At 46.3% G+C, this 15,510-nt stretch overlaps 1 protein-coding gene across 1 annotated transcript; it reads right to left on the bottom strand.

Moving 5' to 3' along the window:
* Positions 1-4,568: 4,568 nt before the first annotated feature.
* On the bottom strand, positions 4,569-6,360 carry LOC125506965 (WAS/WASL-interacting protein family member 2-like). Its single transcript, XM_048671673.1, has 3 exons — positions 6,347-6,360; positions 5,229-5,701; positions 4,569-5,153 (listed from the first exon to the last, which is right to left on the bottom strand). Exons 1-3 carry the CDS (start codon positions 6,358-6,360, stop codon positions 4,972-4,974), a joined length of 669 nt encoding a protein of 222 aa, XP_048527630.1. The 3' UTR covers positions 4,569-4,971.
* Positions 6,361-15,510: the final 9,150 nt, after the last annotated feature.

Below are 15,510 nucleotides of genomic sequence, written 5' to 3'. Positions count from 1 at the left end.
ATGTGTACTGTACCAAATTAATGCGCACTACAAATGTCATTCAAAACTTTGAATTCATATTATGTTCAATTAAAATATTTCGCTACGTGTATAATGCATGCAACCTACTACTCAAATGAACGTTTTAGTGCATTCCAAACATATATACTACCGCTTCAATATGAACTAAATTTGAATTCATTTCTCTATTTGAATAAGATCTACAGTAATGATTGTTGTGAAGTTAAATCATTTGAATTCGTTTCTCTATTCTAATAAGATCTACAATCATCGTTATTGTCAAGTTAAACCATAGTTTGTGTATTATCTTCACAGCATACCACATGATTAGTCTCAAGTTACATATGAACTATGTGTACTATATGAACTTGAACTAGATTTTTTGAATCCACTTTATTTTGATTTCAAATCACATTACATTTCTAGATCTAGCTAGATCTTCATAATCTAAACCATGTCTCATATGTATAATGTGTTTATCACATTATGTATGGTGCCCCGCCCCCTACGCCTACAAGTATTTAGATGTGAGTTGCAAACACCACACATTACCACAAATTCAAATAAAATGTGAGAATGTTCGATATATAGTATTGTTTAGATTGTTCGATGTTTAGTTGTAAGCTACAAACGCCACACATTATCACAAATTCAAATAAAATGTGAGATTGTTTGATGTATAGTATGGTTTAGATTGTTCGGCATTTAGCTGTGAGTTGCAAACGCCATGCATTATCACATTACGGTATAACATGTGCACAGCACGTGTATCACTGCTATATTCATGCATGCAATGTTTAAAACACTATGATGTCCTATTCAAATATATGAATCCGCTTTCATATCAAATTATGATCTTTGTTAGTCTCTTACACCCACACAATCCTCTAACCTTTGTAGCTACCACTAACTTTCTCTCGTGCATGCACACACCCTCCTCGCCCTCCCCCTCCCTCGGCATTCTATACACCGGGCAAATTCATTTTTTTCTTTAGGTCGTTCTCCCAGAGTCTCCACAACTCCTTTCCGACACACACCGATCGATAAACCTCTCCAGCGATGCCTGCCTACAACATACATACACACCTTCAATCTCCTCATTTATGTGTCCTTGCCTCGTGTCTCTCATACGGTCATACACACGTGTAAACTCTCGCCCCTCTTCTCATCGATCTCACAACTGCACACTCCTCCCCGTATCTAGCTAGTAGTTGGGCCTCTCGCACCACCTCCTAGCTCAATTCTCTCTGTCTATCCGTCTCACTGGGCCTTATTTGCCTCTAACAAATGGATGTACAATGACCAATCTCTCGCTATACATATAGCTAGCTAGGTCCTTATAACTCGTTTTTACCCACACGTCAATCAATCTACCTCATTAGTTGTGTCTCTCCGTTCCTCCAACAAACAACAATTGATCTTCCGATCTAGTTAGGTTTGCTTACCAAACACATGATTCCCCTTCATCATCCATGGATGCGTCCCGACAGATCTATTCCGCACAGGCACACACAGAAACACATCCCCACTCTTATTGATAACATTGCAGTTCCACCTTCAGTTTGTCTAGTAGGCCTCTCCCACCATCTTCGAGAAGTAACTCCATCACCCATCCAGCACTCTACCCCTCTCCCTCCCTCTCCCTCCCTCTCTCTCTCTCTCCTCTCTCTCTCTATCCCATCATATTTCCCGTCCTTCAGTTATGTATGGATGTCGACCGATCTCCCTCAAGACATAGTTGGGTCTCTCCTTCTCAACACATATACGAGTCGTTCTACCTCTATAGTTAGGCCTCTGCCTACCCCTCCCCCCACCCCCTCCCCCCCCACACACACCGATACATCGAGCGCTCTAGTCATGTCTCCCTGCCACACACAAACTTGACATGTGCCCTCTAACGTTCCGGTAGGCCGGTCGCCCTATATCTTTGACTTGCACACACACACACAATTTCGATGGCTCTCTTCATCGATCTCGCACCCACCCACTTGATCCTCTCTTCGACTCTATCGATAGCTATGACCCCTCCCTCTCTTCTTGTGGATTGCGCGACCCTCTATGTATGATATGGATAGGCCTCCATTTCTCACACATTGCATGCAAAATTTTGTTTGTGATGTCATCGACACATATTCCCACAAATAATTCATGAAATCAACCCCCACCCCAAAACAAAAAACACTCACGAACGCGGTTTGTATCTCTCTCACACACCCACGTAGGTGGGGGACATGCACGAAGAGAAGAGGTGCATGCACGGCGCACGTACTCCCGTCTCTTTCCCAACCACACCCGCGCGAGTACACTGTGGAGCTCATTTCTGTACGAAAAAGGCAGCCCACATGGTAATTTGGCACATGTACTGGTTGTCCACTTGGTGGAGGGAGGATCGTCTACCACGGGTGAACAAACAAATTGTGACTTGACGTGTTATGTTAAAAAAAGAGGCAAACCATGTGGTGCCTACCTTAGAGGCAAGGCTCTATACACTGGAGTACTTTTGATGTGTCCCGTCAACTCACAGAACGAGGAGAAGCTTTCTTAGTACGCTGTCTCTCCCGTTCCTAATATAAGTCTTTGTAGAGATTTCACCATGAACCACATGCGGATGTATATATATATGCATTCTAAGTGTAGATTCATTCATTTTGTTCCGTATGTAGTGGAATCTCTACAAAGACTTATCTACTAGTAATAGCTAGCCCCCACTACTAGGAATTCTCTATCCTCTCCTTGAGCCACATCATCAAAATTGATGTAGCCGTTAGATGAAGTAAATCAGTCCATAATAGTCGTCTGATCTAGACGTTGAGAGGCTCCGCACTAAGCCACATGCAAGCATGCAGAAATACCGTGGCGCATGCATGTGAGTGGGTTTTAAATCACATCAACATGTCTGCATGCAAGCATGCACCGGTAGCATGCATGTAAGTGAGCTTTTAAGTCCCATTAACATGTCAAAAAGAAAAATATAATCCCATTATGTAGTAGGAGTTGGCTGATCTTTTTTCCTTACGTGGGATGATCTAAATGATGATGGGAGTTTAGTTAGTTATTACGTGGGATGATCTAAATGAAAAAACCTCGGGTTCACGAAGCCCTGTGCCAATTAATTATTAGGTTCAAGTATTATTATGGCAAATGTTAAAACCAATGTTGGGCCTTGCTGGAAGAGTTTTATTCAAAGCAAACTGTCAAGAGGGGCCCATAAACCCTCATCATGTTAGGGACGCAAAATCAAGGAACATAACATTGGTATGACGGAAAACTAGGGCGGCAAGAGTGGAAGAAAACACCAGGCATAAGGTCAAGCCTTCCACCCTTTACCAAGTATATGGATGCATTGATTAAATAAGATATATTGTGATATCCCATAATATCCATGTCCCAACATGGAACAAACTGCAACTGCACCTGCAACTAGCAACGCTATAAGAGGGGCTGAGCAAAGCGGTAACATAGCCAAACAACGGTTTGCTAGGATGGTGGAAAATGTTAGTGGCTATCATGGCAATTTGGGAGGATTGATAAACAAGTGGTAGGTAGCGTGACATAGTGATAGCATCGAGACAACTAGCATAGCAAAGATAGTAGTGAGATCCAAGGTGACGGTCATCTTGCCTAAAATCCCGCTAGGAAGAAGAACGAGTCCATGAAGAAGACAAGCCAACGTAGTCGAACGGATCCTCACAATCGCAACGTAACAGGAACTATCGATAAGAAGCACAACCGAAAAGAAGCAAACACACGGTAAACAACCATCACATAAACATGGCATGATGCACAATCAAGGATGATGCATGTCCATTTTAATGATTCATGGCATGGCAAAGTGCACAACCAATACTACAAGTTAAGTGGAGCTCAATATGCAACGAGTTGCATATTGATGAAACACCACAACAATTATTTAGTTCTCTCCCGTTTATGTACACAACAATATTAAATGTTGTTAAACATGGCAAGAGGTGAAGCATATGAAAACTACCTATCTAGGCAAGTTTAAATGAGGCCGGAACAACAAACAACAATTCCAGTAAATCCCCACATGTGCATATAGCAATTTGATGCAAACAATAATTTTTAAGCATTTTAAATGTTGTTATCATGATGCGGATGACATATTCATGGTTGGATGCAATTTTTATGAAGATGTTGGCATGTTATAAGATATGGAGCATTTTGTCACCACGGCGGAAAGAAAGGGGTGCCACGGCAACATTCCGAAAATGATGCCATGGAAACATCTTGGTTCCGGTAGCTCATGGAGATACCAGTACAAAAGGGAGTATGGTGGGAGCGTGTCGTGCAAGGATGGTGGGGTGATCCCGGATACCGGGTTCCCACGGGACGATGGCATGGCAAACAAGGAGGAACGACTAACTTTCACGGGCAGATACACAACATCTAAACATGCATCTCATACAACACACATGCATTCATTCACGGACGGTCGTCTCGGCAGTTATACCTTCGAAGTGTGCGTTTACGAAGCGGTTCGAGTTCGTCGAGGGAGGTAGTGGAAGTAGTCGTTCCCGTGATGGTAGTAGAAATAGTGGTACTATCGGTTCTCGGCGGTAGTGGTACATGTTTTTCTGTAGATGTCCGAGTCATCGTGGAGGTACTTGGCACAACATAGGTCCCCGAGGTCGTCATGTACATGTTTACATTGTAGTTGTACGCGTCGACGGTAGTTGTTCTAGGCATCGGGCGTCGAGGTACTTGGCGGTCTTGGGATTCTAAAGATGGCGGTAGAGGAACTTAGCGCATCACCATGTAGTCGTACTTGACAAATCCAAAATGCTCCTTCTCGGGATGGGTGCAACGGAGGCATCGTCTTGCGTTTTGAATCTGGGTCATGCTCGTGTAACCGTTCACATCAAAGGGAAAATGGGCTTAGTCTTGAGGTGCTCGGCCATGGGCGACGGAGCACAGAGTGGACATGGAGGCAGGGCGCCCCTGGCCTTGAGGTCACGGTGGAGCTCGGTCAACGGCAACGAAGGCAGGGGCGCGCGGCTGGAGGCGCTGGGGACAACAGCACACGGCGGTAGCAGACAAGCGGGGCGAGGCGGAGGTCTGGCGGGGACGCGGCTGCAGGTGACGAAGCTCCAGGCGGAGAAGGTTCCATGGGGTGGCGGCGTCCTTGTTCGACCCTGAGAGAGAGAGCGCGTGATTGAGAGAGAGGAAAATAGAGGAGGACCGGAGGGCGGGAAGAAAGGGTCGGTGACCTGCGGGGTCCGGCGGCGCGGCCAGGCATGCGTGAGGAGGAGGCATCGGGCACGCTGGCGACCTGCTGGTCGGGTGCTGGTCGCGCCAGATGCTCGGGGCAGTGGAGAGGCGGCAGCGGAGCTGGCGATGGGGAGGTCCCGCGGCGCGGATGGGGCGCCATGGGAGGCGGCTTCCGGCGCGGGGGCGCTCGAGGCAGGGCAGGAACCTGCGGGGGCGACACAGATGGGCCTTGCTGCGGAGGTCCACGGGCGGAGGCGAGCGCTGGTGGTGGAAGCGGAGGAAGGGATCGAGGCCTCGGGCGAGAGGATCGTGAAGAGAAGTGTGGCGCTGAGGAACGAGGAGGAGGGGTGCGGGGGGTCGGGCTAGGTTAGCTAGGTTTCGGGAGGAGGCTGCCGGAGCTGGGCCTAGGTGGGGCCTTGGGAAAACAGGTCGAGCCTTCCTGATGGGCTTCCTTCTCCCTCTCTCTTCTCTTCTTTAAAACTCTTTCAAAAACATAAAAGCAAAGAAAGAAAAGAGAGAGAAGAAATAAGTGGACAAAAATTTGAGCATGGGGATTATTTCCCAGACTCACAAAAATACGAGGAATTTGACAAAAATCGCCCGAGGATTTTTAGAGAAAGTAAAATCCACACGCGTTGGATTTAACTCGGCAAGTTTGAATTTCGAAACCCATTCAAATAATTTCCAAATGGGTTGAAACTGTAGGAGGTGACCCTACACACCAGATGTGATTTACGGGCAGATTTGGAACATTTATGGATAAAGTAAAATTGCAACTCAATTTTACTAAAAGGCCCCAAAGGAAGAATTGAAGTTGAGTTGGATAAAAGAAAATTCGAAGAACAGAGCAAAAGTGTTATGGGTGATTCCAAGCCAAAGGAATGGTTTAGTATAGCTCCCTAAGTATTGGGAGGATATGTTATAAAGAGAAATCACCATGTGAATTCCCTCGATTTAAATGGATCAAAGATCCATGCAGTTTATTTAGTGAGTTTAAAAAAGGTTGCAAAGAAATTAATGGCATGATGACATGATGCAATGCAACAAATAAACAATTCACGCTGCGAAACGCAAATACATGGAAGGCATCTGGAGCGTCGGTCTTGGGGCGTCACACCTTCGCCCAGACATCTGGCCCCACCTATCCAGAGAGCACAGGAGCGGGCAAGTCTAGCGCGAACATCCGGCTCCTCACGAGCCGTCGGACATCCGGTCCCCAACCCGGACATCCGGCTCCCCTACGCAGCTACGGGCCAAGAGCCCATGTAAACTCTCTCCCACTTACCCCTATGTGGCCCTAGACTATATATACTCCCCACATCCTCTTAGTTAGGGTTAGCGTTGTGATAGCTCATTTGTGAGATAGAGCCTCGCTCATCCATCCGGATCTACTCCACCACGAGGGACCGACACCTCTTCGGAGAAGATCCACTTGGATTCAAGACCCCTAACGGGAAGACCTCAAGACCTCCTCACGGAGAAGAACCGGTTACCCTATGTATCGTCCCTTGTTGGATTTGGACTGTGTGATCTCTATGTGTACTCGGATCTAGCATATGTGTGACCATATCTTGTTGGTTTGAGTGTTTTCTCTTGTATTTCCCTTCGTGTTTTCCCCTTGTGTTCTTCGTGTTCATCGTGGGACCCGCTCCTTTCGTGAAAGATCGGCCATCTAGGGTTCCACCCTACATCAATACAGCAGCTAGTGGTGGTGCAATATAAAGGGAGAGAGGTGTGAGCATACCTTTAGGCGAAGTGGACACGGGTTTGGTTATCGGACGGGTGGTCATCGGCGCCGTGAGGAGTCGCGACCAGGAGGTCATGGCGGCGGCTGATACGTCTCCAACGTATCTATAATTTTTTATTGCTCCATGCTATATTATCTACTGTTTTGGACTATATTGGGCTTTATTTTCCACTTTTATATTATTTTTGGGACTAACCTATTAACCGGAGGCCCAGCCCAGAATTGATGTTTTTTGCCTATTTCAGTGTCTCGGATAAACAGAATATCAAACGGAGTCCAAACGGAATAAAATCTTTGGAAACGTGATTTTCTCACCGAACGTGATCCAGGAGACTTGGACCCTACTGCAAGGGATCAAAGAGGTGGTCACGAGGGTGGGGGCGCCCCCCCCTAGGGCGCGCCCCCTGCCTCGTGGGCCCCTCGGTGCTCCACCGACGTACTCCTTCCTCCTATATATACACACGTACCCCCAAACGATCAGAACAGGAGCCAAAAACCTAATTCCACCGCCGCAACTTTCTGTATCCACGAGATCCCATTTTGGGGCCTGTTCCGGAGCTCCGCCGGAAGAGGGCCGTCATCACGAAGGGCTTCTACATCATCCTAGCCCCTCCGGTGAAGTGTGAGTAGTTTACCTCAGACCTTCGGGTCCATAGTTAGTAGCTAGATGGCTTCTTCTCTCTCTTTGAGTCTCAATACAAAGTTCTCCCCCTCTCTTGTGGAGATCTATTCGATGTAATCTTCTTTTTGCGGTGTGTTTGTTGAGACCGATGAATTGTGGGTTTATGATCAAGTCTATCTATGAATAATATTTGAATCTTCTCTGAATTCTTTTATGCATGATTGGTTATCTTTGCAAGTCTCTTCGAATTATCCGTTTGGTTTGGCCAACTAGATTGGTAGTTCTTGCCATGGGAGAAGTGCTTAGCTTTGGGTTCGATCTTGCGGTGTCCTTACCCAGTGACAGAAGGGGCAGCAAGGCACGTATTGTATCGTTGCCATCGAGGATAACAAGATGGGGTTTATTTCATATTGCATGAATTTATCTCTCTACATCATGTCATCTTGCTTAAAGCGTTACTCTATTTTTAACTTAATACTCTAGATGCATGCTGGATAGCGGTCGATGAGTGGAGTAATAGTAGTAGATGCAGAATCGTTTCGATCTACTTGTCACGGACGTGATGCCTATATACATGATCAGGCCTAGATATTCTCATAATTATGCACAATTCTATCAATTTCTCAACAGTAATTTGTTCACCCACCGTAGAATACTTATGCTCCTGAGAGAAGCCACTAGTGAAACCTATGGCCCCCGGGTCTATTCTCATCATATCAATCTCCATCACTTTTATATTGTTTTGCTATTTACTTTGCTTTTACTTTTTACTTTGCATCTTTATATCAAAAATACCAAAAATATTATATCTATCAAATCTCACTCTCGTAAGTGACCGTGAAGGGCTTGACAACCCCTAATCGCGTTGGTTGCGAGTAGCTATCGCTTTGTGCAGGTACGAGGGACTTGACCGTGGGCTCCTACTGGATTGATACCTTGGTTCTCAAAAACTGAGGGAAATACTTACGCTACTCTGCTGCATCATCCCTTCCTCTTCGGGGAAAACCAACGCAAGCTCAAGACGTAGCAAGAAGGATTTCTGGCGCCGTTGCTGGGGAGTCTACGCAAAAAGTCAATATACCAAGTACCCATCACAATCCCTATCTCTCACATTACATTATTTGCCATTTGCCTCTCATTTTCCTCTCCCCCCAATTCACCCTTGCCATTTTATTCGCCCTCTCTCTCTCTCTCTATCCTCCCTCTCTGTTTGCCTCTTTTGTCCTCTTGCTCTTTGTTTGCTTGTGTGCTAGTTTGCACGCTTGTCGTTATGTCTGAAATTGGGGAAGTTATCGCCAATATGGGCGATGACAATATCATGGAAACTTCTGATGCTCCCACTAAAGAGCCTACCATCTTTTATACAAAAAAATTCCGTGTTGGTAGTGGTAATATTATTGGAAAAGGAGTTATTCAAGATTTCTTTACTTGTGTCGGTGCTTTACCTTCTATGGGTAGTTCTATCCTTCACAGAACTAGTAGTCTTGCGGATGCTATTGCTATGCTTATAGTTGAACTGGAAAGACAATTCATGCACATGCATCCTTCCATACAAAGGATTTTTCTGGAATTTTCTAATATTGAGCATTCTTCTGTTAAGCGTGTCGCTACTATCTTTTTGGCTCATGAGTTTAGATTCATAATAAGAGAAGCCAAAGAAATCTTTGCGCATTATAGGGTGGACGCTTTCCGTCCTCCCATAGAGGCTATCCTCTTTGATCAAGAAGAAATCATGCATTTCCAATCTCTAGATTATGTTGCTTTTAATGAAAATCTTAGAAGAAGGGTTCCTACCAATGTATTAGTTGATAGAATTTCTGAACTTAATGATGATTTGGCTATTCGAAATAATGAACTAGGATATTCTCTTGAATATAGGCTCACAAAATTCTATCAAAATAATTGAGGGAGTCCTGGATTAGGGGGTGTCCGGATGGCCGGACTATACCTTCAGCCGGACTCCAGGACTATGAAGATACAAGATTGAAGACTTTGTCCCGTGTCCGGAAGGGACTTTTCTTGGCGTGGAAGGCAAGCTTGGCGATACAGATATTCAGATCTCCTGCCGTTGTAACCGACTCTATGTAACCCTAACCCTATCCGGTGTCTATATAAACCGGAGGGTTTTAGTCCGTAGGACAACATACACATCAACAATCATACCATAGGCTAGCTTCTAGGGTTTAGCCTCTCTGATCTCGTGGTAGATCTACTCTTGTACTACCCATATCATCAATATTAATCAAGTAGGACGTAGGGTTTTACCTCCATCGAGAGGGCCCGAACCTGGGTAAAACTTCGTGTCCCTTGCCTCCTGTAACCATCCGGCCTAGACGCATAGTTCGGGACCCCCTACTCGAGATCCGCCGGTTTTGACACCGACATTGGTGCTTTCAGTGAGAGTTCCTCTATGTCGTCGCCATCAGGAAGGATGCCTCGCCCCGTCTTCAAAGACGGCACCGTTTCTAAGGGAGCTTTGGCTGTCGGCCAAACCCTCCGGCTAGGTGGTTTTCTTATGACCGCCTGTTCGGCTTCTACGCCGACGATGACCTCTCGGGCCATCGAAAACAATCTTCATGTCAGTTCGGAACTCGCCGAGCAGTTAGATCCAATGGAGCTTTCCTCCATAAATGAGCTCTTGGATCGCTTCGCCGCCCTGGGAGTTGCTACGGATTACGATCAGATTGGGCCTAAAACCGATCTGAGAGAGATTAACTCTCCCCAAGTCACCCATCACGTTGCCATGGTAGAAGGACAGTGCGGCAACCCTTCGTCTATCTTAAAGACTCGCTACGTCCGGATTCCCGATCCCTCCAAGCCAGATACCCGCGGAGGGGAGGATATCACTCAAAACCTAAACTTAGAGTCAGGTGACGGGCTGGATTCATTGGACAACACCCAGGGATCCAAATTTTCGAGTTCAGAAATTCCTCGGCCTCTGAGCCTCAGACTGGGTGAGGCTTCGGATTTAACTCCACCCACCCACCCCAACATAAGCGATCTATCCAAAATCAGGCAAGAGCCCGACGAAACAGTACATCATTACTGGGCTAGATTCCTCCTGGTTAAGAACAGGCTAAGGGACTGCCGCGAGGAAGACGCAATTTTAATCTTTTGCAATAATTGCACGGACAAGGGAATACTCAACGCCATAAGTCGCCGTGATATCACACGCTTTGCTGACTTGGCGTCCATTGTACGAAAGTATTGTGCGATGGAAAGCGCCTGGAAAACCAAAATAAAATTTTGGGACAATCCGGCCCTAAATACAAACCCAGTCCGAAATAAAAGGGTGCAGCATAACCAGACACCCAGGTCAAATACCAAAAAGCAAAAACCCTCTATAGGGCATGGAACCGTACTGGAAGGATGGCTTAACAGGCCCTGTAAAATTCACAGTACAGAGGACGCCACACCAACTCACAGCCTTAGAGCATGTTGGATACTCCGGCAGGTGGCCAAAATTGGCGAAAACCTCCTAAATCCGGAGGCCACAGAAAGACACCCCAGAGACACCCATACGGTATTAACAGTCTTCAAGACTTTCGCATCAAATAATATGCGAAAAAGGACACTCCGCAGCCTTGCCGAAGTCTACCAAGTAGCAACAATAAACCCATGGAGTGACACGGCTATTACCTTTAACGCCAGTGATGAACCTAAATTCCGAACAGCCCAAGCACCAGCCGCATTGGTTCTCAGCCCAATACTGTATTCCACCAATAAGCTTGCTTGAGATCCTGATACATCTTCGTACTACCAGGGTGGATGGAGAGGAGAGAGTTGTGAGCCTCGTTCATGATCACTTTACGAAGTTCACCTTTGGGCACAACAATACGATCCTCGAAGAAGAGAGTGTCCTTGTCATCAAGGCGGTAGCACTTGTACTTGGACTGACTCTTGGCAATCCCAATCTTCACCTTTTTCACCATAGCGTCAAGAAGCTGTGCTTGGCGAATCTGGTCTTCTAAGGTAGGAGAGACTTGAAGGTTGGCGAGGAAACCTTGAGGAACAACTTGCAGATTCAGTTTGCGGAAAGCTTCACAAAGCTCGGGTTGATAAGGCTTGAGAATCAGACTGTTGCAATAGGCCTTTCTGCTCAAAGCGTCAGCAATCACATTGGCCTTGCCTGGAGTATACTCAATACTCGGATTATACTCTTGAATCATTTCGACCCATCGAGTTTGCCTTAGGTTGAGATTAGGCTGAGTGAAGATGTACTTGAGACTCTTGTGATCAGTGAAAATGTCCACTTTTCTTCCCAATAGAAGATGTCTCCAAGTCAAAAGAGCATGCACAACTGCCGCCAACTCGAGATCATGAGTGGGGTAGTTCTTCTCATTAGGCTTCAACTGGCGAGATGTATAAGCAACAACTTTCTTCTCTTGCATCAATACTGCGCCAAGACCTTGGAGAGAGGCATCACAAAAGACCTCGTACGGCTTGGATTCATCAGGTGGAGTCAGAACTGGAGCAGTGATCAACTTCTCTTTCAAAGTGTTGAAAGCCATATCACACTCTGGAGACCAAACGTACTTGACATGCTTCTGAAGAAGATTTGAGAGAGGCTTCGCAATTTTGGAAAAGTTTTCGACGAATCTTCTGCAATAGCTTGCGAGACCGAGGAAACTGCGGAGTTGCTTCACGTTCTGAGGAGGTTCCCAATTCACAATTGCGGAAACCTTCTCGGGATTCACGGAAATGCCCTTGGCAGAGATGATATGACCAAGATAAAGAACCTCATCGAGCCAAAATTCACACTTGGAGAACTTGGCATAGAACTGATATTCCCTGAGCTTATCGAGAACCAAACGCAAATGCTTGGCATGATCTTCCTTGTTCTTCGAGAAAACCAGAATGTCATCGAGATAGACCAAAACGAAGTCATTGGTGTAGGCGTTGAAGATGAAGTTCATCATGCGAGAGAACGTCGGAGGAGCGTTGGCGAGGCCAAAAGACATGATAGTGTATTCATATGAACCAAAGCTTGTTCTGAATGCTGTCTTGGGAATATCTTCTTCACGAATGCGAATCTGGTGATAACCCATACGGAGATCAAGCTTGGAGAATACTTGGGCACCCTTGAGTTGTTCGAACAGCTCATTGATGTTGGGAAGTGGGTATTTGTTCTTGATGGTCTTCTTGTTCACTGGACGGTAATCAACACAAAGTCGACTCGATCCATCCTTCTTCTTCACAAAAAGAACACCACAACCCCACGGAGAAGTACTAGGCTGGATGAGACCCAATCTTTCTTGCTCATCGAGTTGTTTCTTCAACTCCTTCAGCTCTTCAGGGCCGAGCTTGTAGGGACGTTTGCATACAGGTTCCGTACCGGGCTCAAGTTCAATAACAAATTCAACCGGCCGGTTTGGAGGCATCCCTGGGAGTTCTTCTGGAAAAACGTCTTGATATTCGCAAACGACGGGAATTTGAGAGATGGCATCCAATTCACCCTTCTCATTGAGAGAAAACAACCGGATGGTATTATCCCGAGCGGCAAAGACAATGACATCCTCAGACGAATGAGTCAGTTGAATCTGCCTGGCTGCACAATCAAGCTGAGCTTTATGCTTAGAGAGCCAGTCCATCCCGAGAATAAGATCAATATCCGAGTCACCGAGAACCGTAGGAGAAGCAAGAAACTTGAACTCGCCCATCGTGATAGAAACATCCGGAACGATGGAGTTAGCCTGCATGCGCTTGCCGGGAGAGACAACTGCTAAAGGACTAGGCAAGACTTGTGAAACCAATTCATGCCTATTAGTAAACGGTCTCGAGATGAAGCAATGCGATGCACCAGTGTCGAAAAGAACTTTTGCAGGAATATCATTAACAGGAAGGTTACCCATGATCACATCTGACGAGTCCTCTGCCTGAGCTGCATTCATCAAATTGACCTTGGCGTGCTTAGGGTTATGCTTGACCACAGCTGTACTTGCCGATCTCACAGGCGGAGGAGGAGGAAGACGCCTCTGGTTGAAACACTTGTTGGCATAGTGACCCTTCTGTTGGCACTTGTTGCACGTGACCTCTGAAAGCGGACGGTGATACGGAGCACTCGGTTTTGGAGCTTGAGACGAAGTCTTGTTCTGAAAGCCTGGGTTGGGTGGGTGGGAAGAACCACTGCCACCTTTGCTCTTCTGCTGATACGGCTGACGGAACGGAGGAGGAGGAAGCCAATACTTCTGCTGCTTGGCCACTTGAGTAGAGGAAGAAGGAGTAACATCTCTGACTCGCTTCCTGGAAGCATCACACCTCAACTGAGCAGCCTCTTGCTTCAGTGCCATGTTGTAGAACTCATCGTATCTCAACGGCTCAAAGAGGACAAGAGCGAGCTGAATTTCCTCACGAAGACCACCCCTGAACTGATAGATCATGCTCTTCTCATCAGGAACATCCTGCTTGGCAAAACGGGCAAGCTTCTGGAACAATTTGTTGTAGTCATAGACAGACAAAGAGCCTTGCTTCAGATTGCGGAATTCCTCACGCTTGCTTTCAACCACGCTCTACGGAATGTGATGAGTGCAGAAATCTTGACGGAAATCATCCCAAGTGATCAAACGTCCACCTCTGGAATCTTTGTACTGCTGGAACCACTCTGCAGCCTGATCTTTGAGTTGGAAAGAAGCGAACTTGACGAAATCTTCAGGCCTGACGTTGCTGCACTCGAAATGCTTACACAGATCCACAAGCCAATCGTCAGCATCGGTTGCCTCAACACAATTACTGAAAGTCTTTGGCCCGTTAGCAAGGAACTGGTTGAGTGTAGCAAAGTGACCCTGATTGCTGCCTTGATTCCCTTGACTGCCTTGATTGCGCTCTTGGAGAATTTGCATGATCAGCTGAGTGTTTGCATTGGTTGCGGCCATCACAGCTTGCCATGCCTCTGGAGGAGGTGGAGGTGGTGGCGGATCAGGATTCGGAGTCGTGCGCGTTGGAGGAGCCATCCTGAAGAGGTTGACCACCATTAGCACATGACAGATAAATATTGAAGCTGAGTCCAACGGAATGAAAATTGCAACATATAATCTTCACATCCGAACAAAATGAACGAATGCATTTCTCTTGAAGTGGTCACATATTCCTAAATTGCGAAGCCACGAAGAATCAGGTAGAAGGGGTACAACAACGAGGAATGGAATCAACATATGACGTCGAAGCAAAACGAATGCCACAACTCGAAATAAAACCAAGGGTTGGCTTGCGGAATAAGCCGGAACAATACATGATAGAAATTTCGTCCGAAGTTTTTCATGGTGGGACCTACACGGGCTCGATCGTACAGCACCATCATGTACAAGGCAGTGCACATGACATACGAAGCGTCCCCGAGTCAGCATAGCCAAGGACTCTTTAAGACACAACGAGACCACTGTAAAATCGACCGTGAATAGGCGAACCACTAGACGTCGAACCCCAATTTCATATCATACATCTGTCGGAAAGATATCCTAAGGCTACTTGAATTCCCACCTATGAAATTCCCGAAATTTTCTCGGTTATGCAATCAGGTGTTGGGGATACAGGGGAAGCATAATATCTCACCCAAGCTAGCAAATCCTACATCCAGCTGTATCCATCCTTCAACACATAACCAAGAAATCTTCGGAAACCATCTATCTCAACCTTCGAAAAGCATCCGTTATACAAGTTATGGCGATACTCCCGAACTCCCGCCCCAGTACTGGGTGGCGTCGAGGTTATCTCACCAACGAACTGCATAAAGGAGATTTTCGATGTCGCGCACATATCTCAAGTATACCAGAATTGCAACGATAAAATTGTGACGACAACACCTCGGAGCTCAACTCCCCGGGACACTGCCACAACCCCTAAAGACAGGAGGCACCAAGAACAATGTTCTCGTCACAAAACCATCGGAACAAAACCAAGATACTCGCGTGATCCT

This window comes from Triticum urartu, chromosome 5 (assembly GCF_003073215.2).
Source record: "Triticum urartu cultivar G1812 chromosome 5, Tu2.1, whole genome shotgun sequence".
Lineage (NCBI taxonomy): Eukaryota > Viridiplantae > Streptophyta > Magnoliopsida > Poales > Poaceae > Triticum > Triticum urartu.
The sequence above is the reverse complement of the archived record's forward strand: the minus strand, read 5'-3'. Positions and strand labels throughout refer to the sequence as shown.

What these genes read in the sequence shown, in the direction of transcription:
- LOC125506965 (XM_048671673.1), bottom strand. An exon ending in CGCGCCGCCGGACCCCGCAG is followed by an intron (nt 5,154 to 5,228) that starts GTCACCGACCCT and finishes TCTCTCTCTCAG; the next exon opens with GGTCGAACAAGGACGCCGCC.